The sequence below is a fragment of the Salvelinus alpinus genome, chromosome 5 (genome assembly GCF_045679555.1).
Source record: "Salvelinus alpinus chromosome 5, SLU_Salpinus.1, whole genome shotgun sequence".
Taxonomy (NCBI): Eukaryota; Metazoa; Chordata; class Actinopteri; order Salmoniformes; family Salmonidae; genus Salvelinus; species Salvelinus alpinus.
Genome location: NC_092090.1, coordinates 78135726 through 78161122, shown reverse-complemented (window position 1 = coordinate 78161122; position 25397 = coordinate 78135726). Strand labels below are relative to the sequence as shown.

General features: G+C 44.6%; 1 protein-coding gene across 1 annotated transcript in view; it reads right to left on the bottom strand.

Moving 5' to 3' along the window:
• Nucleotides 1-879: 879 nt before the first annotated feature.
• The window catches only part of LOC139576872 (transmembrane protein 132C-like), a 200192-nt gene continuing 175674 nt past the window's right edge, over nt 880-25397 (bottom strand). The window contains exons 5-9 of the mRNA XM_071403425.1: nt 21167-21310; nt 14700-14908; nt 7565-7838; nt 4460-4651; nt 880-2759 (exon numbers count right to left, since the gene is read on the bottom strand). Of these exons, the coding sequence (XP_071259526.1) occupies nt 1572-2759; nt 4460-4651; nt 7565-7838; nt 14700-14908; nt 21167-21310 (2007 nt within the window). The 3' untranslated portion in view covers nt 880-1571. The remainder of the gene's footprint in view (nt 2760-4459; nt 4652-7564; nt 7839-14699; nt 14909-21166; nt 21311-25397) is intronic.

The window sequence follows — 25397 nt, the reverse complement described above, 5'->3', positions numbered from 1 at the left end:
GCAGTGGAAAGGATATTGCTGTAATTTGCTGGCTCAGCTGTTTACTTTAGAGGAGTGTTTGCTCACTGTCTCTCTCTGTCTGTCTGTCTGTCTGTCTAGTGTCTACTCCCTAGCAGTAGATATTGTAACAAAAGTTATATTGATTATTGATGTCAAGTTGATATTATGGCTGTGCTGGTTAGCTAAATGACTCATATTTGAAGTAACTCCAGCGGAAATGTTTCCCCATCCTCTTTCCCGTGTACAGTAGAAGGCTTCGCCTATTTATTAGGGTTGATGATGGGAATTTTTCATTTCAAAAGAAATCCTATTCCACTTTGTCCTCACCGAGCGTTTCTGCAGGCTCAGAGACGGGTTCATTTGACCATAATTGGCATTTTAATGTGAGGGGTTGTAGAGGAAATGTCACATTGACATGTAGTACAATCAGTATTCATGAGGTAGGCGTCATGTTATTGTAGAGAATCACTCTAATAGTTGCTGGTATAATAATTGGTGACATCTTCATCCTTTATCCAAATCTAGCTGTTGTGCTCCCAAGCTTAATGGATTGGTCTAATATACAGTTGAGTTAAGTATGTTTGGCTAAATTCTGAGAATAGAAGAGCAGCAAATTACTTACAGTTGCCTAATGGGTAAACCGTTTTCTTCACCAAGGAAATGTAGCCTTTGTGAAATGATTCCATTACTGGTAATTACTGTAGTCGATTACTACTCCTACACCATATTAACTATACTGTGTGGCTTATATGAAGACATAACTTGGAAAAGCACTAATCTCCAGTCATTGAAGATAGTGGGCAGCAAAGAGAAATTAGTGTGGGCGTGTTTAATGTATTTCCATGTGGTTGGTGGATAGAAGTGGACACGCATACTCTACATTGTTGAATATTCTTTAAATGATGATAGATATGAAAATACAATATACAGAGCAACAATACAATGGCTTGTAGGAGGACTGTTCAGTATATACATAACCGTTTCTCTGTGTCTTCTGGGAAAGATGAGGATGAACCTACAATTTGTGCCTTTATTTCAAACCACATGCAGGATGTTCTGAAGACTAACTCTGGTCTATTCTGGGAGACCAGACACTTATAAAAAAAGAAATAAATAAAAAAACGACATGGAATAGGAAATCAATATTCAAAATGCTACAAAACTTCCAAAACCTTTCAATGAGTACTTTATATACATCTTAAATATTTATTCATATTACATTCTTAAATCTACATATCATCTGCGTAACATTTCATAGTTTTGTCAGTAATGCAGAGCTAGTCTGGGAACATGGTTTAAGTCTACCTACAAAATAACCATAATGAAATAATGATAAAAAGGTAGGAAGATATTAAGAGAGAAACAAATTATCAAAAAATAAACAGACATCCTCATTTCTTTCAAGTTAATGATTTGCCATTATTCCTGTGTGGTATCATTACTATTTTGTCCCCTTAAATTAATTTTCCAGATTTCAACCTCCTCTGGGTTTAGCATTAGGTGCTGTCCAGGCCAACTTCACTGTGAAAGGCATAAGGGTGAGTTCGCTATAAGTGCACTGAGCACACAGACTACGCCACCTCTTTTAAAGCACTGTCATTTAACCTCTCCATGTAGTTCCAGGGCTCCTTGGAGTCCCCTAGCTCTACGTCTTGACACACCCACTTAATGTCCTGGCTGTGGCCCATGCTCAGTGTGCTGACAGTGGGGCAACCATTGTCCGGCAGGATGGTGGTGAACGTGGTGAACTTCACACGCTTCCTCTTTGTGGTCGGCGAGTCTCCTTTGCTATCCTTGGCTGTGCAGCCCCCCGTGTCTGCTGCCCGGTGCACCTGGCCCTGCACGTTCTTATGGACAGAAGCCCCGTTGAGCAGGTGACTGCCCTCTTCCAACCCTGCGGTGCAGTCCACCATGGAGGTGAGCTCGTCCTGCTGGGGGGACAGACTAACTTGACTCTCCAGCAGCTCCGCCTCATTCCCCAGCCACACCCAGTCATGGGCATGGTTCATGCTCTCCTGGCCCTCGATGGACATCTCCTTGTGGCGATACTTGAGGGTGTAGGAGATGCAGTTGATGAGGAAGACCAGGATGGCCAGGCAGAAGACCCCCAGCAGGGCGTACATGCCAATCTCCAGGTCAGTGAGGCCCCGGGCTGTCTGGATCAGATCATCGTCCATGTTGCGGCTGCGAGGGAGGTCCACATGAGCAGGGAATTCAGAGAAGTCTGGCATGTTCTGGACCTGGTTCCCATCGTCTGACAGCTTGTCTCCATTGGGCCTCCTGACGATGGTACTCGTGGTGGTGGTGACCCTCCTCATGACCCCGTTGTCCATGTCAGAGATGGAGCTACCGTAGTAGTGGCCGTCCAGACCAGTCCTGTCCTGGGAGGGGGACTGCTGTCTGCGGTCGCTGGCCCTGTTCTCTAGCTCCTCGCCCTCCGGACCGTAGTCACTGCCTCTGGAGGTGCCGCTGTCGCTCTGGCCAAACTTCACCCTGACGTTGCAGTTCCCTGCAGCCAGCACGCTGCGGCGCTTGAACTTCTGGCAGAGCTCACAGACAGTCATCTCCACCCTGACCAGCAGGCCCTGGCCCTCTGACTCGGTTACGATCACAGGCCACTTCCAGGAGGGGTCCTGCTGCACCGTCACCACCTCCTCATCCAGAGACGTGGCCGTCAGGACAAAGTAGTCTGGGTTGTACATGTCCAGAGGAGCCATGGAGCCATCACTGAACTGCAGCCACGCGCTGATCAGGGCCTCCTGGACAAACACACACATACACACAGTGAGTAGGTAACACACACAGAACCAAACACAGACATGACTACTTACAATGAACAAGAGCAACAAAAAAACATGTTTTTTTCTAATGTAACACTGACAGTGACCTCACACAGGTCACATTATCACATTTTGAAGAGCTACAGCAACCTCAACATAAGTAGAGAATAATGAAGGCTTCAAAAATACAGATTTTAAATTAATTTACAATTTCTGCATTTTTCCTGCGCTATTATTTCATTAGGCAAGCTAATTGTATACAGCACCTTGTAGAGTAATTGTTAGGCAGGTAGCCTAGTGGTTATAGTCCAACACTCTTAACTGAAAGGTTGAAAGATTGAATCCCAGAGCTGATAAGGTAAAAAATCTGTCTTTCTGCCCCTGAACAAGGCAGTTAACCCACTGTTCCTAGGCTGTCATTGAAAATAAGAATTTGTTCTTAACTGACTTGCCTAGTTAAATAAAGGTTTAAAAAAAGGCAAAATAAAACAAATTAAACCATTTCCATGAGGAACAAGAAAGCAAAGATGCCTGAATACTCAACACTTCAACAGGACAAGGTTCAAAAGATCAGAATGTAAAGAAACAACAAAATGTACTATTTCTGGTACTACTTTTAGAGATGCAGGCCTACACCATTGGGAGTCATACAGACTCATATACTATAATAGTAGGAATGGGGAGGTAGAGGATAGCTCACTAAGACCCACTGTTTCGCTAACTCAGCTGCTGTGCTCTGAGAGCCGAGGGCACACAGAATAAAAGATAGGGAAAAGAACAGTCAGTCACATTAAAGACAGTTCATGCAAATGGGGATTTAACACATACAAGCATCTTGGCCACAGGACAAATCCCCGGGAGCAGGGGTGGAGATCCCTTCAGTAGTCCGCCATTGCTCTCTAATTACAGATCCGCTAGGGAATTACTGTCCGCTTATCTCCGCACGGACATCCTCCCTACAGAGATTGGACTGATAAAACTAGCCTGTCCTCCATTCTATCCCTCACTAGAAAGAGAAAGATGGAGGGTGTGTTGGCGAGCTGATGGACAGATCAAAGAGGTCACGAGAGAAGGAGAGCGAGGGAGAAAGGGAGGCGAAAGACGATAGGACAGCTAGGGCAGTGTTGCTTTTACACGCTCTGAGATGAAGCTTCCCTTTCTGTTAGATGCCTAAGGAAACACATTCTGTCACGCTGCCTTTCAAGAGTTGGAATTAAGAGGGTTAGGAATGCAGTGGAACAAATAAATACACACAACCAACCGCGCACGCACGCACGCACGCACGCACGCACGCACGCACGCACGCACGCACGCACGCACGCACGCACGCACGCACGCACGCACGCACGCACGCACGCACGCACGCACACACACACACACACACACACACACACACACACACACACACACACACACACACACACACACACACACACACACACACACACACACACACACACAAACACACACACACAGTTTGCAGTACTTACTAAATGTTTACATTAAAGGACTGCAATTGTGTAAAATGGGATGAAAACAGTCAAGGCTCACATTAAATAAACTACAGTAATTAACATTGTCACTGTTGCATCACCGTGGTAAAATCCCTCTCTTACTCAAAGGGACTGCTAACCAAGTAGGACAGTAGTTTCTGAAGATATACAGAATGTTGAACAGACCTGTTTGGGGCTCTGCAACACTTCCTGTGTGGTTGCCGTGGCGAGGATGGCCCTGTTGCTTCCTGGGCTGAGCTGCAGGGACAGAGCCAGGCCGGTGACCAGCTGCACCCCCAGTTCTGTGATGGTCACTTTGTCATCCACCACCGTCACAGTCTTCTCTGCCAGGATGGAGTCAGACAGGGGGGACAGCACCTGGGCCAGTACACATGAGCGAGAGAGAGACCATTGGGATCCAGATTATGGGCGGGACATGAAAAGTATTCTCTTTGAAAAAAACAAGTTACTTGTGAGGACAAATTATTTACCCAAACATCATCAAACCTGAACTATTTTGATATACAGGGGATGTGAGGTGAGCTGGTCTTTCAACACATTTCATTAGATACAGTTCATTCAGAAAGTATTCAGACCTCTTCCCCTTTTCCACTTTTTTCCCCTTTTGTTACGTGACAGCCTTATTCTAAAAATGTTTTTCTTTTTTATTGCATCAATCTACACACAATAACCCATAATGACAAAGTGAAAACAGGTTTTTAGAACTTTTTGCAAATGTATTAAAAATAAAAAACAGAAATACCTTATTTACATATGTATTCAGACCCTTTCCTATGACACTTGAAATTGAGCTCCTGTTTCCATTGATCATCCTTGATAACTTTCAAGAACTTGTTTATAGTCTACCTGTGGTAAATTCAATTGATTGGACATGATTTGGAAAGGCACACACCTGTCTATGTAAGGTCCCACAGTTGACAGTGCATGTCAGAGCAAAAACCAAGCCATGAGGTTGAAGGAATTGTTCGTAGTGCTCAGAGACAGGATTGTGTCGAGGCACAGATCTGGGGAAGGGTACCAAAAAATGTCTGCAGCATTGAAGGTCCCCAAGAACACAGTGGCCTTCATCATTATTAAATGGAAGAAGTTTGGAACCACCAAGACTCTTTCTAGAGCTGGCCACTTGACCAAACTGAGCAATCGGGGGAGAAGAGGCTTCGTCAGGGAGGTGACCAAGAACACGATGGTCACTCTGTCAGAGCTCCAGAGTTCCTCTTTGGAGATGGGAGAACCTTCCAGAAGGACAACCATCTCTGCAGCACTCCACCATCATGCCTTTATTTTAGAGTGGCCAGACGGAAGCCACTCCTCAGTAAAAGGCTATGACAGCCCGCTTGGAGTTTGCCAAAAGGCACCTAAAGGACAAGTTCTCTGGTCAAATTCTCTGGTCTGATGAAACCAAGATTGAACTCTTTGGCCTGAATGCCAAACGTCACGTCTGGAGAAAACCTGGCATATCCCTACGGTGAAGCATGGTGGTGGCAGCATCATGCTTTGGGGATGTTTTTCAGCGGCAGGGACTGGGAGACTACCCAGGATCGAGGGAAAGATAAACGGAGCAAAGTACATAGAGATCCTTGATGAAAACCTGCTCCAGAGCGCTCAGGACCTCAGACTGGGGGTGAAGGTTCACCATCTAACAGGACAACGACCCTAAGCACACAGCCAAGACAATGCAGGTGTGGCTTCGGGACAAGTCTCTAAATGTCCTTGAGTGGTCCAGCCAGGACTTGATCGAACATCTCTGGAGAGACCTGAAGATAGCGGTGCAGCAATGCTCTCCATCCAACCAGACAGCGCTTGAGAGGATATGCAAAAACTCCTCAAATACAGGTGTGCCAAGCTTGTAGCGTCATACCCAACAAGACTCAAGGCTGTAATCGCTGCCAAAGGTGCTTCAACAAAGTACTGAGTAAAGGGTCTGAATACTTGTGTAAATGTGATATTTCAGTTTTTTGTATTTTATACATTTGCAAACATTTCTAAAAAACAGTTTTTGCTTTGTCATTATGGATTATTGTGTGAGATTGATGAGTGTTTTTTTTAACAATAAGGCTGTAACATAACAAAATGTGGAAAAAGTCAAGGAGTCTGAACACTTTCCGAATGCACTGTATATAAAAGGCTGGTATACCCCAGAGTATAATGCCACACACTCATTCATATTCATGTGCTCATGGCTGAGTGGACATCAAACATCACCTTCACTGTTGTCACGCAACCACATTACCTTGTTTAGGTAGGGAGCCTGTTATTACATTATTTTAGGATGCTCTGTAAATCCTGCAGTGATTCTCAGCTCTGACCTTGATGCCTTCCAACATTATGCTGGCTTCCAATTACAATGATGAGTATATATATTTAGTTATTTGTCAGTAATTGGGGTGACCTGAACAAGCCCTTCCAGTATTCACTGTTAGGTGTTTGTTCATAAAACGTTCATCAAATGTTGATGTGGACAGAAAACCACCATCATTCACACGGAGGTAGGCAAGGACCAATCAAGTGCTAATTTCAGCTGTTAATGGAATTTTCCTGGTAATCTAATTAGTGCAAATCTAATTTCATTAATGTCATTTTGAAAATAAATGAGATCTTTCACAGAAACCCATTACCAGCTCTCTGTGAGGTAGTCGGTGTGACAGACAAACAGAAAGTTATTCACAGTTTTGTCTCATCTCGTGCTGTTTTCCACTGTTGGGCTGGAGGGTGTTTTCCTCTGTGCCAAGCCTAACGGGAGGCGGGAGCCAGGGGATGGGTATGGATGAGTGTGGAGATGAAGGCACGTCTGCCTGCAGACAGATGGATGAGTCCACACTGTCAGGCTGCTGATCAGTCTCACACAGACGTCATTAACTGACTGCTATTTATCCAGTTAGCCAGCGGAGGCTGACAAATGAAGGGGCCCTGCTAGTGAGAGATGACATCCATCCTTTCTGCACCAGGGTGAGGCCCCATTTACTGTCACCACAGCCTAAAGCTGGGGACATGGGACCATTGATAACAACCTGCCTGGCTGACTGTACAAGGTGATAAGGAAAATGTTGGTGAAACAAAAATATAGATATTATCTCCTCCCATCCCATTGTTATAACTTATAACTGACTTAAGATGACTGTTATAAGGTATTTTTCAGCCCTATTATTAAAACAGGGATGTTTTATGGTTATATTTCAAATTCCTTCCACCCCCCCTCATTCCTAACTGACTTGCTCGGCCATTGAATGGAAACTGCTGATTATAACACACATGCACAGATATACAGCGTACCTGGATGGTGGTCATCCCCATGTCCAGTCCCACCAGTATACGTCTGTCCTGTAGCTTAGCTATCTGGGGGTTCTCCACCTTCAGGAAGTCCCACACCAGCCCAGTGATGTCCACCTGCCAATCACTTCCTAGCATGAAGGCAGGCTGACCACGTGGGCTGGTGGATTCGGCCACAAAGTGTGTCAAAACTCGAACCATGGCATTCTGGTACTGTAATGTGCAGGTCCTCCCTCTCCGGTCTTCATCATCCTCATCATCACTGTCCCGCGCAGACCTGCCATCACAAACAGAGGCAGTCTTATAACATGAAAGCCTAACTAACCCCAACACTGGACATGTCTAAGATGAACATAATAAGTGTAACATGAACATCTAACACCCACCCACTGACAGCAAATCCTGTTCAAGTTGCTATAGGCAACCAGTCATCTTCTCAAAGAATGGACTGTGTCTCAATGAGAATATTTATTGCAATGTGAAAACAAGGCTTACAAGTTTACAATGTTGCTTTCGTGGAATTCACCTGTAAAGTTGCTTTAAACAAGTAATTGTATGTCATAGATACACAGAACACTTCTAGTGAGATAAATGAACTCAGCAAAAAAAGAAATGTCACTTTTTCAGGACACTGTCTTTCAAAGATAATTAGGAAAAATCTAAATAACTTCACAGATTTTCATTGTAAATGGTTTAAACACTGTTTCCCATGCTTGTTCAATGAACCATAAACAATTAATGAACATGCACCTGTGGAATGGTTGTTAATTACAGACGGTAGGCAATTAAAGTCACAGTTATGAAAACTTAGGACACTAAAGAGGCCTTTCTACTGACTCTGAAAAACATCAAAAGAAAGATGCCCAGGGTCCCTGCTCATCTGCGTGAACGTGCCTTAGGCATGCTGCAAGGAGGCATGAAGACTGCAGATGTGACTAGGGAAATAAATTGCAATGCCCGTACTGTGAGACGCCTAAGACAGCACTACAGGGAGACAGGACGGACAGCTGACCTCACCAGACATCACCAGCAACAACGTAGCCTGTGGGCACAAACCCACCGTCGCTGGACCAGACAGGACTGGCAAAAAGTGCTCTTCACTGACGAGTCACGGTTTTGTCTCACCAGGGGTGATGGTCGGATCCGCGTTTATCGCCGAAGGAATGAGCATTACACCGAGGCCTGTACTCTGGAGCGGGATTGATTTGGAGGTGGAGGGTCCGTCATGGTCTGGGGCGGTGTCACAGCATCCTCGGACTGAGCTTGTTGTCATTGCAGGCAATCTCAACCCTGTGCATTACAGGGAAGACATCCTCCTCCCTGATGTGGTACCCTTCCTGCAGGCTCATCCTCACATGACCCTCCAGCATGACAATGCCACCAGCCATACTGCTCGTTCTGTGCGTGATTTCCTGCAAGACAGGAATGTCAGTGTTCTGCCATGGCTAGCGAAGAGCCCGGATCTCAATCCCATTGAGCACGTCTGGTACCTGTTGGATCGGAGGGTGAGGGCTTGGGCCATTCCCCCCAGAAATATCCAGGAACTTGCAGGTGCCTTGGTGGAAGAGTGGGGTAACATCTCACAGCAAGAATGTGATTCGTCAACAGTGTAATAATCACAGGGCTTCGCCTGTCCTGCTGCCTCATCACCTAATCACCTCATGTCTGGCCATAAACACACACACACATGCACGGACACACACATGCACGCAAACACACATGCACACACACACAAGGTTTGATATCATGATGGGAGAGAAAAGAGTGAAGTTATTCACTTGAAATGTTATTCTTGTGATTATCCTCTCTCATTGTCTCTATTTTCCTCTCCAACACCCTTAATAAGTATCCCTCCATGTGTGGCAGAATAGGGTCTGGCAATGAAGACGCTAGCTAAGAGTGTTAGAGATCAGCCTTGGGTAGTAGAGTTAAGGCACAGGACTTCCACTGACAAGATAAGAGGGATTTCAGGACGAGGGTTATTTCACAAGCACTCAAATCAAGGAATTAGTCTTCAATAAGAAATAATACAAAAAGGAAAGTGTATAAAGAACTGCAAAAGCCTGTCTGCCTTTTTTTACACTGTAGCGTGACATTTCCAACTTAACTGTGGTTATGGTTCAGCTTATCTTATTTATTGACACATTACTGTAATTTCATCCACTCATACTCTCTACAGTGAGGGTCTTCCAGTCTTGAGGATTAGTCAGAGTATGGGCAGAGAGTGAGGATGTGATTGGGGCAGTGTGAAGATGTGATTGGGCAGTGTGAGGATGTGATTGGGGCAGTGTGAAGATGTGATTGAGGCAGAGTGGGGGGATTTGATTGGGGCAGAGTGGGGGGATGTGATTGGGGCAGTATGAGGATGTGATTGGAGCAGAGTGAGGATTGGATTGGGACAGTGTGAGGATGTGATTGGTGCAGAGTGAGGATGTGATTGGGACAGTGTGAGGATGTGATTGGGGCAGTGTGAGGATGTGATTGGGACAGTGTGTGGATGTGATTGGGGCAGTGTGAGGATGTGATTGGGACAGTGTGAGGATGTGATTGGGACAGTGTGAGGATGTGATTGGGACAGTGTGAGGATGTGATTGGGGCAGTGGAAGGATGTGATTGTAACAGAGTGAGGATGTGATTGAGGCAGAGTGGGGGGATTTGATTGGGGCAGAGTGGGAGGATGTGTTTGGGGCAGTGTGAGGATGTGATTGGGACAGTGTGAGGATGTGATTGGGGAAGAGAGAGGATGTGATTGGTGCCGTGTGAGGATGTGATTGGGCAGTGTGAGGATGGGATTGGGGAAGAGAGAGGATGTGATTGGGGACGTGTGAGGATGTGATTGGGCAGTGTGGGGATGGGATTGGGGAAGAGAGAGGATGTGATTGGGCAGTGTGAGGATGGGATTGGGCAGTGTGAGGATGGGATTGGGGAAGAGAGAGGGCTTTACACACTTCTGAAACAGAGAAGGATGAAAAGGAGAACCTGGTGAAGGAGTGCAGAGGGGTGTCAGGTAAATTCACAGGGGGCTCAATTATACCTTTGACCTTTTCAAATAAACTGCCTGCATCTAAAAAAAAAAAAAAATGCTGATTCAAGGCTTTCAGAATGGAAGTTCTCTCAGTTCCAATCTGTGTATCGACCAACAATTGTTTGGGAAGCTGTGTATCTTTTTTGCACTCCAAACCTTTCACTACTTGCCAGAATTTGGATGGATTATTTAAATTATCTGAAGTAGATTTCAGGTAGTGGTCTCCTTTCAATTTACGGATCATAGCCACACCGAAGACATTTAAAAGCCATCCAATAATCTGCCAAAGCAGTCCCTATTGCTTTAGCCCACATAGCATTTTGTTCACTTATGATTTTTGTAAGTTCCTTAGTAAACCAAGGGTTCTCTCTGCCTTTAATCCTGAATTTTTTTAACGGGGCCTATTGCATACATCCTGGAATGCGTTGTGGAAGTAAGAAAAGGGTAGTTCAACATCAGGGATCTATTCCATTCAATGCTAGATACATCATGTATAAAACCTTGAATATCAAACCGCTTCCTGTTTCTTTTCGTAATGACACGTGGAGATTTCTTAGGAATTTTACCATCTCTCACACAGCACAGTGATCACTTATGTCATTTGCAACAATACCAGAAGCATTAAAACGATGAGGAGTATTGGTTAAGATCAAATCCAAGAGGATTTCAGAGGATATTTTATATTCAACCTAGTTATACTGTTGACAATCTGAGTGAGATTATAGGTATTGAATATAATTTTGAGTTGATCAGAGCTAGATGTTAACCAATCCTGATTCAGATCACCCATCAGGACAAACTCGAACTTCGAAAGTACAATCCAGAGAGCCAACAGTAGCAGATGGAGGTCTATAACAACAAGATACAACAATATTTAAAGATGAGCCAAGGTTTAGGTTCAAAGACAGATATTCAAATTGCTTAGGTTTAGTAACAGAAGTCAGAACGACCACCGAGAACTTGTCTTTTACATATACAGCAACACCACCCTCAGATTTACAATCTGTACGAAAAACATTGTAACCATTTATGCCAATACTTTTGCCTGTAATAGATTTTTGGAGCCAGGTTTCAGAAAGCATAAATACATCCGGGTCGGCAGTTTTTATCCATATATCCACAAAATCAAGCTTCGGCAGAAGGTTTCTTACATTCATATGCAAAAACTTCAGGCCACTCTGACTACTTAATTGGGCAGGGGTAAGAATGTCAGTACCTGGGTTAGATTGCATATTTCCAGACAATAGAAGCGGGAAGATAATGGCAAGTCTAGGTCGAGGGTTACAACATTTGGATTTACAGACAGCACTTGAACGAGAATCCATAGTCACCAGAGTCTTTAACGTAACATATTTCAGGAGATTCAGGAGATTCAGGAGTGTAAAATCCAGAGACATGGTTAAGTACCAAGAGAACATGATGACATGTGAGCGCAAGAGTCCGATTTCTCCCATATTGTTTGGGAGAAATGTGCATAGTTCTCACGTGCATTCCGGAGCAAGCGTGGGGTTTCTCACAAAACTCGAGGGAGAAACAGTCATATATTTCCTCATTCACAGAGCAACGGGCTCTAAAAGTATCGCCAACATTGTAAAAGCCAAGGGTAGACAACAGCAAAATGAACAACAGCAACATGTTAGTTTATTGCCCTAAGAGTCACTAATCAAATTGTCCAACAGCAGATCAATAAAAAGTCAGCGATGTATGCATATGATGTAGGCGAGCAAAGCTATGGGGAGAGAGAGCGTGGCGAGTGCACCTGTACCAGAATGGGAGAGACAGAGCAGGGCAGGCAGGGAGCAGGCAGGCAGACAGGCAGAGAGATCAGTTCTCTGGCCAACACATCTCTCCCCCCGGGGGAGAGAGCGTGTCCAAATTGTAATGTCGAAAGAGGACAGTTAGTGACATTGTTTTGGCAAGGTCAGCATTTGAGGACAACATACACTCACTTACATAATAAGAAACATGCAGATGTTCTTAAAACAGAACATAAGAACCCTTCACAAACGCAACCCGGTCCCGGAACAAAGGAAACATTGCCATGAGAAGAAAATCATCATGACATGTTGCACATCCCTCACAGAGAGCACACTTGTATCCCTGAGCGAGGGGAATTAATTCATGTGCCTGCCTGTAAACACTTATCTCGTCCATGTTTTGATGGGGGCTGCTGGGAGGGGGAGGCAAACCCCGCAAATGCAAGACTGTGGAGCTAGCATTCTGGCAAGCACTCCACTCCCAGGCCTGGACACACATAATCTGGTTCCCAATGGTCTCTCTCTCTCTCTCTCTCTGTCTCGTCTCTGTGGCTCACTTAGCAGCCTATCTGACGGAGGCAGGTCCCTTCTCTTGGTATTGAGGCTCTGAATGGGCCCGTGCTCTGTGGGTTCCTTGGACTGTGGACGGGTGCCCGGTGCCCGCTCTCGTCACCAGTCACCCCGCTACTTTGCAAGGTTACGCCTGTTATTCCCTGATAAACAGAGATGAGAGGAGGACAGGGAGGAAACAAACTCCCAGCGGTCTGTCAGCTTCCATGCCAGACCAGACACACTCATCAACAAGGACAACAGAAATGGACTGTCCCTGCTGATAGGGGCATACCAACACACAATAGGAAAACAACATAACACAACAAGCCCCCACAAATCCAAACTATATGCCTCTCAGCTCAGTCAGTGAAAATGTTGAATAAGATAACAGCTAATTATAAAGGAGCCAGATGCCTTCATGTCCAGGCTGGCAGGTGAGAGAGGGGACTCAAACCAGGTCCAATAGTGAACATGTCCAGTACTAATTATAGTATGTTGACCTGATGTCTGCTCCCTCCATTGATGGGTGTCAAAGAGTGTGAGGCCAGCAGAATGGTGGGTAAGGTGCTATTGGAGACGAGGCCTCGGCCCCGGGGGGAGAGGGGTGACCTTCAGACAGCTCTAATAATGTCAGGCCCTGCAGTGAGCCAGAAGGAACCAGAAGCAACCATGGTAGTTGTGTCCAACACAACACAGCCCTCATTACCCTGTGTGAGCCCACCATGACGGCAATCCAACATAATCAAACATAATCATTTTTTATGATGGCTATAAACAATAACTGGTAATGTTGCATAGCTTTAGAAAGCTCGGGAACTCACCTTTCTGGTATTTTTTTAAATAAATTGCTGAGGTGTTCTAACTTTTGAGGACACAAGCTCAAGCATGTTTGTTTCCTATTCAACAAAAGTTTGGCAATAAGGCTTGAAATGACTGAAATGCTTTCTAAATATAGTAACAAACCAATTATAAACGACTTACAATAAAATGTCACATTTCTTAGAACTGTAAAATAAATATGATCATACTTAGTGACAGTACAATATTGGCACTATTTCATATAACCTTTGACAGCTAATTTTCTCCTAAGCGTCCACTGAGCGGTACAAAGACAACATTAAAATGTGTGCAAACTCCTTGCAACTCCAACTTTAAGCACGTGATCAAGAGAAAGTGCTCTTATTTAAATTATATGAAATGATTTAATATTCTTTTCATGTTGAGAGCTCTAAATCCAGCTGAGAATATCCCAGTGAGATGAAACTACAATGTCTGGATTCTCTAAACGGTCACCGTTCATTTGCTGTCTCTCAAGCTGAGCTCACTCGCTCAGTGGAAGAGATAATTGATTCTTTGTCTGGATAGGCCAGAAAACATGACACGTCACTCCCTATGCAAATATGGGGTCTGAAACCTCACACTTCAATTCAGCTCCTCTTAGAAAGTGGAAACAGAGAGCACACAGATTGGACTTTTTGGCATCCCCATATGGGGACTTAATAACATCTAAGACGTTTTAAATTGATGTCAACTTGGACATAAATGACGTATTTGTCAATAGCACACAACAAGATCCTGTACTGCCAGAAAATCATGTTGGCTGGAGATAAATATGGCAGGCATTTATATATTAATAGTGTTCATACAAAGTGCAGAACAAGGTATCTTATGTCTACGATAAGAGCTGTTGTGCATGCTCTTTCAATCATCCCCATTTCCCATGTTCTGTCCACTTACCTGGCTAGGACAGCATGGGTGAAGAAGAGCCTATGTGATTCTATGGAAGGGGAAGAGGGACACATACCTTTGGCTGCTTGCCATGATGGGCACCCTCCACCCCTTGATCTGGCTGAGCTCTGTGTCAGACACCTCGATCTGGAGGGGCAGCCGTGGGATCCACACGTTCATCTCCAGCTGAGCACTCAGGTAGCTGTAGGTGAAGTTCACCATCATCCCCACCTTGCCCTTCATCTCCTTCCCATTCACAAACACATAGTCACACCTGTCTGACACCTGGACAGGAATAGGAGAGGAGGGGGAGAGAAGCATGTGTAAGTATCACAAGGAGATACCCAGACAAAGCAGCACCATCAGGACCAGCCAAACCCAACTCAACGGACAATGCTGGCACGCACACACACACACACACTTTCCAAACTGTGCTGTACTGTACTGTACTGTAGGATGTATTTTATCTCAACCCTTACAGAATGAGATGCACTATAGGCCAGATAAAGTGTTGTGTCCCTCCGCATTATTTATTGCCATCCCCTCTATTTATTCCCAACTACAAAAGGAGAGAAGAGGGCAGGGGCAAATCTTTGAATGTGTGGATAGAGGGTTGCAATGCAGCCCCCTAGATTACCTAGATATGCCCAGGGGCTAAATGCAGCACCAACAGATGGCAGTTAAAGAGAGGATGGCAGGTCTTCGCTGATAACATGACAAACTCAAAATCATCTGTTTCACAAATGGCCTTTTAGAGGAAATCACTGGGCTAATTGCATGCCATTGAAAGAAGCAGGGCTTCACAGCTCCTCATTGCTTTAGCTGGCTGACCTCGCTCCTTCACTAGCAACTACTCTTTGATCCCCACCCAGCCTCTCTCTCTTAAAGCCCTATGATGTAGCCATGTTAGCACCACAAATACACACAAAACCTCAAAGCCTCAAAACCTCAAACCTTCAGAGGGGTGGCCGGCAGCTACAGGAGTGCATCGAACACACAAAGATGGGAATTTGCCACAACCCCCCCCCCCCCCCCCCCCCCCACACACACACCTGCCCAGCCACAAACATACACACACTCACACACTTCTGAAAGCATACAGAGTAGGGAATTGATCTATTTATCTAGCTCCCGTTAGCAGTTTACTTCTTCAATGAGATGAATTGAGATGAAATCATAAAATATATTTTCCCATTTCCAAGTTGCTTCTTTATTGCCAGATATAAGAGATGAATAAGCAATCATCATTCACAGAACATACAGTGTGTCTTCAAGGAAAAGGGATTGTGTGACAGATACCCAGCTCTTCTTCAACTCTCCTCTCCCTGCATCACTGCTCGTCTGAGGCAGCTTCAGAACCCCAGACTCCCACCTGCTCAACAGTCCATGTCTCCTGTTGTTGCTCATGTCCTTCCCTCACTTTCACCAAACAAAAGCACAAGCCTTTCTGGGTTTCAAGCCTTTGTTACTTATTTTCTCTCCCTGACATGAATCCTTCTAAAGATGTCTGGAGTACACTGTAGGGGAGCCCAAGGGCTACAGTCAACTATCAGAGCTCCCTTCAACCTCTGATATCAAGGACTGCTTTAGACTTCAATTCTCAAATGGATTTCTTACCACTGGATATCTTCGCTCAGCATGCTGCTGTAGTTTTCTACGTCTGCAATAGGAAGCTTTGTAAGGTGAACCCACCACACTTTGTCTTATTGTTTCTTCCTGGTCTGGGAAATAGTAATTCTGTATTAAACCAATACATATTAGGACTACTATTTCTACAACTTATAATAGCACAAATAATGAAGAGGATGATGATAATGTAATTGTTTTATTGCAAAGACTGGCAGCATTGCTGTATTGCTACTGGTTACTAATAAAGTTTTTTAAACTCTGCTTCTTCACAACAGACTGAGCAGATTCTGCTCTGTCAGAGCTTGATTTGTGAGTCTGTTTGGACTGATAAAGATGTCAAAGGCATCCTCACTTCTTATCAGGCTCTATTGTTCTCTTCACCCTCCCTCCTGCTCTCTCTCTCTCTCTCGGGAGTAAAGTGCCTTCGACAGACAATGTCAAAGCCATTTCCCTAGAGTTGAAACTTTACAACAGGTCTGCACAGCCCATCACGGTTGTAACATCACTGATAAACAAAATGACACTAAGCAACATTTCTTCAAGTGCCATTTAATGTACCCCCTCACCCACCCACACACACCACCCCCCCCCCCCCCCACACACACACACACACACACACACACACACACACACACACACCACACACACACACACACACACACACACACACAATGTAACACTTTATGATTCACAGCAGTGCTTTGGCCGCAAAGATAATCACTGTCTGCGATATTATATTAAACCTACATCTGTCAGGGGTGAGTGTGGATGACAGCAACATGTTCTAACAGCTTGTCTGAGTGCTGGGATTGATTCACATACAACACTATGGCACCTGACAGCCAAGGTAACTGCCTGCTGCAGCTTCTCTAATTCACAATCATCTGAGCAGAAACAATTATGGAGGACATGGTAGATGAAGTCCAGCCATCCTAACACATTACACGGACTAACACTGGCCCCCAGTGGCACATTATCGGCCATCTTAACTCACAATCAATACTTTAACGTACACACTCACCATCCTCCTCCTCAGTAGGCTGACACGGGAAGGCTGGTATTGTAGAAGACTGGAGGGAAGCGACCACTTCACTGTGAGTTATACAGTCTCTGTCACACTCATCCCTCAAGATATCATAAACGTCCAGGAGGATCCAGAGGCACATTAATCAGACACATTAGGCAGCTAACGGGAGAATACTTACGGAGGACATTAAGGCTGTCTTGGGATCTAGCCCAGGAAATGAACGACTCGCCAGACAGATACAATCAGTGGTAGATATGAGGGATGGGATTGGAGAAGCATGACGGTGGGCAGGCCTAGGTGTTGGATATAGGAGTTGGCTTGACAGAATCAATTAAGCAGCCCACGGTCCACATCAGCCATGCCACTCATATCAGCACAGCACCTAGGGGCACCCGTGAATCCTCCCGTGCCCCCTCCCTGGTTGGAGGAGCCCATCTACATGGCAATAAACAGACCAGGAATTCACGTGAATCAGATCCCTCCCTTCAAAGACAAGTGATAAAAATGAATTGAGTGACGCACCTGAAACGGCAATCTAAATGAACTCATGCTCTTCATGAACAATGATTTCACTTACAGTCCAGGACTGTTATTAGGCATAATGTTTCAGGTCTGGGATTTGAGAGTTTTATTGGTTTCACTTTCACACCAAGGCTATTGTGTTACATGTAGAATGTCCCAAACATTTTGTATTTTTCACGCTACACAGATCAGAGGTGGAGAAAACAAGAATGAGTGATGATGTTGCTTTCCTGAGAACTGGTCTATACAGCTATCATTTATCCTGAGTGCAGTGGTTCTAGTGGTGACAGCAGCGCTCAGTGGAGCTGGGAGAGGAGGATTGATACCCCAGATCTCATCTGTCATAGTACTTCTGCACTGACTCAACCTATAGTTTGTAGCTTTATGGATGACAGAGATATGGATTAAACGGGGTTAACTAGTACAACAATGGGTTAATCTGAGTAATCTCAAGCAGGAGGCGATAGAAAAGAATACCACATAAATACCACATACATGATTGTCAGAGTAAAGCCAAAAGGATGAACAAAGGGTAGTTACAGCAATGGAGTCAGACCAATCACGGCAGCCTGATAAAGGGGATGGTATTTGTGATGACAATTCTGTCTCCTTTGCTCTCTCCTACTCTCTTTAGCTCTCACCATGTAATTCAAAGTGAGAATATGTACCCTATACTAGCGTGTGCATGGTGAGGTGCAAGATTTCATGCTCCCTGCGTCAGTTTCTTCAACATTAAAAATATCCAAACCTACATGGGCGGTTTGTGTAGACGCTAGGTCTAGCAGAGGAGCTACAGTGATTAAATGTGAGCAATCATTCTCCCTCACCAGTATCTTCAATGAGTGATGCCAGAGGCTGGCTGAGAGATGCAAGGGGACACACAGAACCCAAACATCACGCGTTCTGCAGAGCAGAATGCCTAACACCTCCTGGAGAGGGTAACTCAACTACTGTCGGACTAATAACCTCAGTGTACCCACAAACACTGCACAGAGTGGGACACCAAACTGATCTGGAACCAGGGGAGAGTGTGGGCTCTCTTTACTGCCTGGCACGTTTGCCTATATTGGGTCTCATCAGTCCTTTTGCAGGCCTGTCAAAGCCATGCATCCCAAAAAAGTATGTATACAAATATGCAAAAAAATATATAATATGGCAGAGCCTAATTTTTGCCTGTACCTGTCAACACAGATTTGTTTTTAAGTAGCATTATTCTCTAGCGGGGATTAAGGGAGAAGCATGTCAGATGAGGTATCCTTTTAAAAGGATGCAGTGTAATTCTAAAGCTACAGAGTGAATAAAGCAGCAGCAAATGAGCACAGTGATTCATTATTCAGGTGATGTGTCACTCTGTGTTTACTTAACACTGCCTTTAAATCCCCAGGCCAAAATGACATGAAGTAGTTATGTTTACACTCATGACTAGAAATGAACTGATACAATCTAGCTCTTCTTCACCCAACCGGTTTATACATTAAACACATGTATTTCTACTCAAAGCACAGACATCCTGTATCAGCAACCTCTTTATATGCGGCTGTTCCTTTTCTCAGAAAATCCCTCTGGTGTGGAGGGACTTCGGTTTTCTAACTATAGCTGACAACACAATGCTAATGTGTTTCCTTTAAAACACACTTGAAGAAAATCATCTTTTAGATGTTGAGTGTAAAAACAAGGCCAAAATTCCATCCTCACTGTAGCTCATCAGAGTAAACAGAGTAGCTACCTCTTTCTTTACAATGGTCAGTTAACACGACCATACTGGGCTTATAGGAAGCTCTACTGGATGTCTTAATAATAAATGTGCCTGTAATTAGGATGGCCCAGGTTTTTGTCTCCCTGGCTGAATTCATCTTCATCTTCATGACATGTTCAAAGAGAGGGAAACAGACATCAACTGGCAGAGCCTTTGGCACATAATGGATCTGTCTGTTGATAGCTCAGCCAGTTAGGATGGGGAACAGACTGTGGACAGATTGAAGGCTCTGTCTCTCTACTCCAGTTGGTGTTTTGGAGAGTTAGCCATTCCATTGATAATGAACCAGTCATTGTGAGTCAGGAGGAGGATTTCTCAGAGAACAGAAGTGAGCCATTGATGTGGAGGCTCTGCCTGCATCCCTCTGTACTGTTCTGGGTTTGGTGTTGTGTTTTGGGCAGTGTGCCCTCGGTTTGAGAGAGTCACGGAAAAGAAAAGAAAACTCAAGCGACCTGTCATTGATGTTTTCCTATTAAATGCTTTCTTTTTCTGTGTTTGTGTATCCTATCTTGGGGCTTAAATCTGAAAATAGACACTCTAAAAATAGAGAATTTTCTTGTCTGTTCCGGATTTGTTTATTGATTTAACATAAGCTTGAACGTACAATTCTTTGAAAGGCCAAAATGCCATGTACAGTATATTGTCAATGATTACATATTTGCTCTCATTCAATCCTATTTAGTTCAAATAAATAATTCCCAGTGTCTTAGTTGTTGCATAATCAGGCACACCCATATGCACCCCTATTGTTCTCTCTTTACTGTTGTGCAAATGAAAATAATGTGTGCCTATTTGTCACATGTCAGTGGCTAACCTGAATAGAATCCTAAGGCACTTTACAGCCTGTGTATAGCAGTTGAGATTATAATTAAACTATGTGAACACAAGAAAAACACAGTGCTTCAAAGCAGTGTTATGTGTGGAATGAAGTCAATATCCAAAGTCTGAAGACTGAAAAGAATTTGGAGGAATGAAAAATTAAATACAAATACATTTTTCTAAACGTAATTAAGTTGTATCACTTCTTGCAACTGGCAATGAGTCAGGCTCAGACTACAGTCAATACCATAAATGGCCATGCAACTGCACTTGACCATTCCTCATTATGCTCCACCTTCCATAAGCTAGCTGAAACCCATCTCACTGGAACTCCATCTCACTCACTAAACACTGGTCACTAAACACTGGTCACTAAACACTGGTCACTCACTAAACACTGGTCACTAAACACTGGTCACTCACTAAACACTGGTCACTAAACACTTGTCACTGGAATTCAATTAAGACATCTGCACACTCAAATAATACCAACATGTAAAAAAAAAAAAACAATTGCATGAAGCTCATGCAAACATGCTGGCACTTTTTCGAACAGCAATTTTTTCTAACAATATACAAACTCAATATGCACATAAATTACTTGAAATGTTATGGTAATTTGAGCGACAATGTTTCAAAATTACACTGCTAGTGAGAAGAGAAACATATGGAAATACTTCAGTGCAAGAATGAGGCTTAGAAAAACATTTATTATAAGTTTGATAATATAAAGATTTTTTGTTGTCTATGAATCAAATAATTTCTTTCTGATTATTTTCCACTGACTGACCTTGACCACATCTTCATCTGTGGAGCGACAGTCCACTGCCTCTGAGACGTCAGTGACCGTGCCGTCTGCTCCGATGGTCACCACCTTCACCGGGACAGCCACTGTCTTCCCTGTCAACACAGCCGTATTCAGGATCTCTGTGTCCTGAGAGAGAGACAGAGGACCATCACAGTCAAATACAGGGAAATATCAGAATACACTAAGGAGAAAAACAGCTGCACAATCAGAACCGTTACTGAGTGGACAGCTCTACAACAGCACCATGGACAGTTTTAGAATCATCACCACTACTGAGTGGACAGCTCTAGAATCATCACCATTACTGAATGGACAGCTCTAGAATCATCACCATTACTGAATGGACAGCTCCACAACAAGCACCATTACTGAGTGGACAGCTCTAGAATCAGCACGATTACAGAGTGATAATCTCTAAAATGGACAGCTCTAGAATCAGCACCATTACTGAGTGGACAGCTCTAGAATCAGCACGATTACAGAGTGATAATCTCTAAAATGGACAGCTCTAGAATCAGCACCTTTACTGAGTGGACGGCTGTGGAGTAGACAGCTCCAGAATCAGCACTGCTACTAGGTGGACAGCTCTAGAACGAACACAGCTTTTGGATGGACAGCTTTTGACTCATTACTGTTAGTGAGTTCACAGCTCTGGGTAGAGAAACAAGCTCAGTACTATTAGTGAGTGGGCAGCTGTGTCTGACCTTAGTACTGTTAGTGAATGGGAACCCTAGTAGAGAAAGAGGATCGGCAGGGGTTCATTACTCCCAATAGAGCTCTTAACCTTTCATTACACAGCCATCACACTGTCAGAAGAGATAATTGGTTCAATTAAGACAGGCCTGGGAAAGGCTTTACTGTCTTAGCCAGACATGAACATTACATTGTCTGTTATAGCCATTCACTACATCTCCATTTCAATTAGACGGCCAAATAAGCTGAACCACCACTAGAAATGCCTTGGAGCCAAGGTACACAGCCTTTAGGTCATTGAGGACTGTCTGCTCTTTGCTCTATTGAGGAACCCACATGACAATTGAATCCTATAGAGTGAAAAAGGTCATACCAAGCAAGGTCGTCTTGTTTAATTGCTACTGTGAAACCTCTATAAAGAGGTTCACAATCATTTCAATGGTTTGGCTTTGAAAGGGCTTTACAATGGGCAGAAATTGAGCGTCCCTCTTTACTTTGCGCAGTTAAAGCTGTGTCTGTATTGAAGACTTGGCTCTCAGATGCTTCTACGACGATATGACATTATGCAGAATTTAGGTATGGATATTAACCTAATTCTAAAACGATGTCTATATCCTTTCATATCACTAATACTGACACCTTGTGACAGGCTCTATCTGCTGTGTGTTTGACTTCCTGTCAACATTGCCCTTTCTCTGCATGAGGGGAAAACACATGGATTTGTACACTGCTCCTTAAGACTTTCACTTGTGTTTGTGTGCTTGTGAATAAGAGGCATTGAAAAAAGAGAGAAAAGGGGGATTAAGTTCTGTTAAAAGGAGCATGGATGTTTGTAAGCGTCAATTACCAGTCCATTCAGGCTTTGGAGTGAAATTATTATTGGTTGAGACAAAAAATACCAAGGACTCACAAAAACAATAATGTGGCACTATCTTCAAATGTCTTTTCATTATATTTTTTACAGACTGTAACATTGTTATATAGCATATAGAATCATATAGATTCTGACTTTGCTGACTTTGATTCAAATCCCCTAAAATAGGGGCTGCAGTAAATTAATTCTGTCACTGCTGGGATTCCTCCATTTCCAGAGGGTCTTTTATAATAGATAATGAGGTAAATGGTTGAGACCCGGGGAAACACAGAGCATTACAGAGGCTGGAAGTGACCCAGCAGGTTGGAACCAGCAGGAGAAGCGAGAGAGCAGGTCCTGGCAGTAATAAGCCACAGTGGAATGTCACAGAGATGCTTCAATGGCCCACACAGCCAGCCACACACAGCCAGCCACACACAGACAGCCACACACAGCCAGCCACACACAGACAGCCACACACAGACAGCCACACACAGCCAGCCACACACAGCCAGCCACACACAGACAGCCACACACAGCCAGCCACACACAGACAGCCACACACAGCCAGCCACACACAGACAGCCACACACAGACAGCCACACACAGCCAGCCACACACAGCCAGCCACACACAGCCAGTCACACACAGCCAGCCCCACACAGCCAGCCACACACAACCAGCCACACACAGCCAGCCACACACAGCCAGCCACACACAGCCAGCCACACACAGCCAGCCACACACAGCCAGCCCCACACAGCCAGCCACACACAGCCAGCCACACACAGACAGCCACACACAGACAGCCACACACAGACAGCCACACACAGCCAGCCCCACACAGCCAGCCACACACAGACAGCCACACACAGACAGCCACACACAGCCAGCCACACACAGACAGCCACACACAGACAGCCACACACAGCCAGCCACACACAGCCAGCCCCACACAGCCAGCCACACACAGCCAGCCCCACACAGCCAGCCACACACAGCCAGCCACACACAGCCAGCCACACACAGACAGCCACACACAGCCAGCCACACACAGACAGCCACACACAGCCAGCCACACACAGACAGCCGCACACAGCCAGCCGCACACAGACAGCCACACACAGACAGCCACCCACAGCCAGCCACACACAGCCAGCGCAATTTAATGCAAAACGGAGAGCATTGGTGCACAACAGGAGAGTTACTTAAAGCTGAGTCTGTATGGGACAGAGGTCATAGGGAAATATGAGCCAGATTCCTGTAGTATAGGAATGATTACTCTATTAACTAGTAATGCTACCACCTGACTGGGGAAGTTAGAATCTTTAAGTATGGGATACATTTCTGTCACTCTTGTACCTGAGAAACCAGATACCTACAACCCACTTATTTTGAGCGACTACCTCACACTATTACCTTGCACGGCCTTGATACGTGTTTTTCTGCGACCCAGGAGCAAATAGCTACCAGTTCTGGACTCTATTTGATAGCCAATCAGCCCTGTCTCAGCCACACAGATTGAGAGTGTTTTTCAGCCTTTGCCCTGTAACGTGTAGGAGAAGTGGCTGCCCAGTTTATCATGGGGCTCTCTGTTAGCATTCAGCACGGTGCAGTCGCTGCCTGGCGATGTTGTCTGGACCATAATTCTTGCCTGCGTCTGGCTTGGATCTGAAAATAAGTGAGATTTATGGTGTCAGCCAGAGTGACACAGCCAGCATGAGAAGCAGCCAGCCAAGCTCCAAGTGCTGTCCCAGCCTACAGGCTAGTGATCCGCTCACCACATCTGCCTCTGTTTGCCCTAAAACATCCACATTCTAACCAAGGAAACTTGGCAAGTGCTCCCACTAGAGCAGGTCTAGCACACTTTTGAGCCATGGATTTGGAAGGCTTGTATTATTGATAAAGCACTGGTGTGGCAAGAGCAAGAGAGTGAGAGAGAAGAGAGAGAGATAGAGGAGAGAGAGAGAGAGAGAGAGAGAGAGAGAGAGAGAGAGAGAGAGAGAGAGAGAGAGAGAGAGAGAGAGAGAGAGAGAGAGAGAGAGAGAGAGAGAGAGAGAGAGAGAGAGAGAGAAGAGAGAGAGAGAGAGGAGAGAAAGAGAGAGGAGAGAGAGAGAGAGAGAGAGAGAGAGAGAGAGAGAGAGAGAGAGAGAGAGAGAAGAGAGAGGAGAGAGAGGAGAGAGAGAGAGGAGAGAAAGAGAGAGGAGAAAGCGAAGAGAGTGGATAGGAGGTAAACACACGTCTGTTGTGGATATACAGTACCAGTCAAAAGTTTGAACACACCTACTCATTCATTTTTTACTATTTTCTACATTGTAGAATAATAGTGAATACATCAAAACGATGAAATAACACATGGAATCATGTAGTAACAAAAAAAGTGTTTAAAAAATCAAAATATATTTTAGATTTTTCAAAGTAGCCACCCTTTGCCTTGATGACAGCTTTGCACACTTTTGGCATACTCTCAACTAGCTTCACCTGGAATGCTTATCCAACAGTCTTGAAGGAGTTTCCACATATGCTGAGAACTTTTCTGCTTTTCCTTCACTTTGCGGTCTATCTCATCCCAAACCATCTAAATTTGGTTGAGGTCGAGTGATTGTGGAGGCTAGGTCATCTGATGCAGCACTCAATCACTCTCCTTCTTGGTCAAATAGCCCTTAC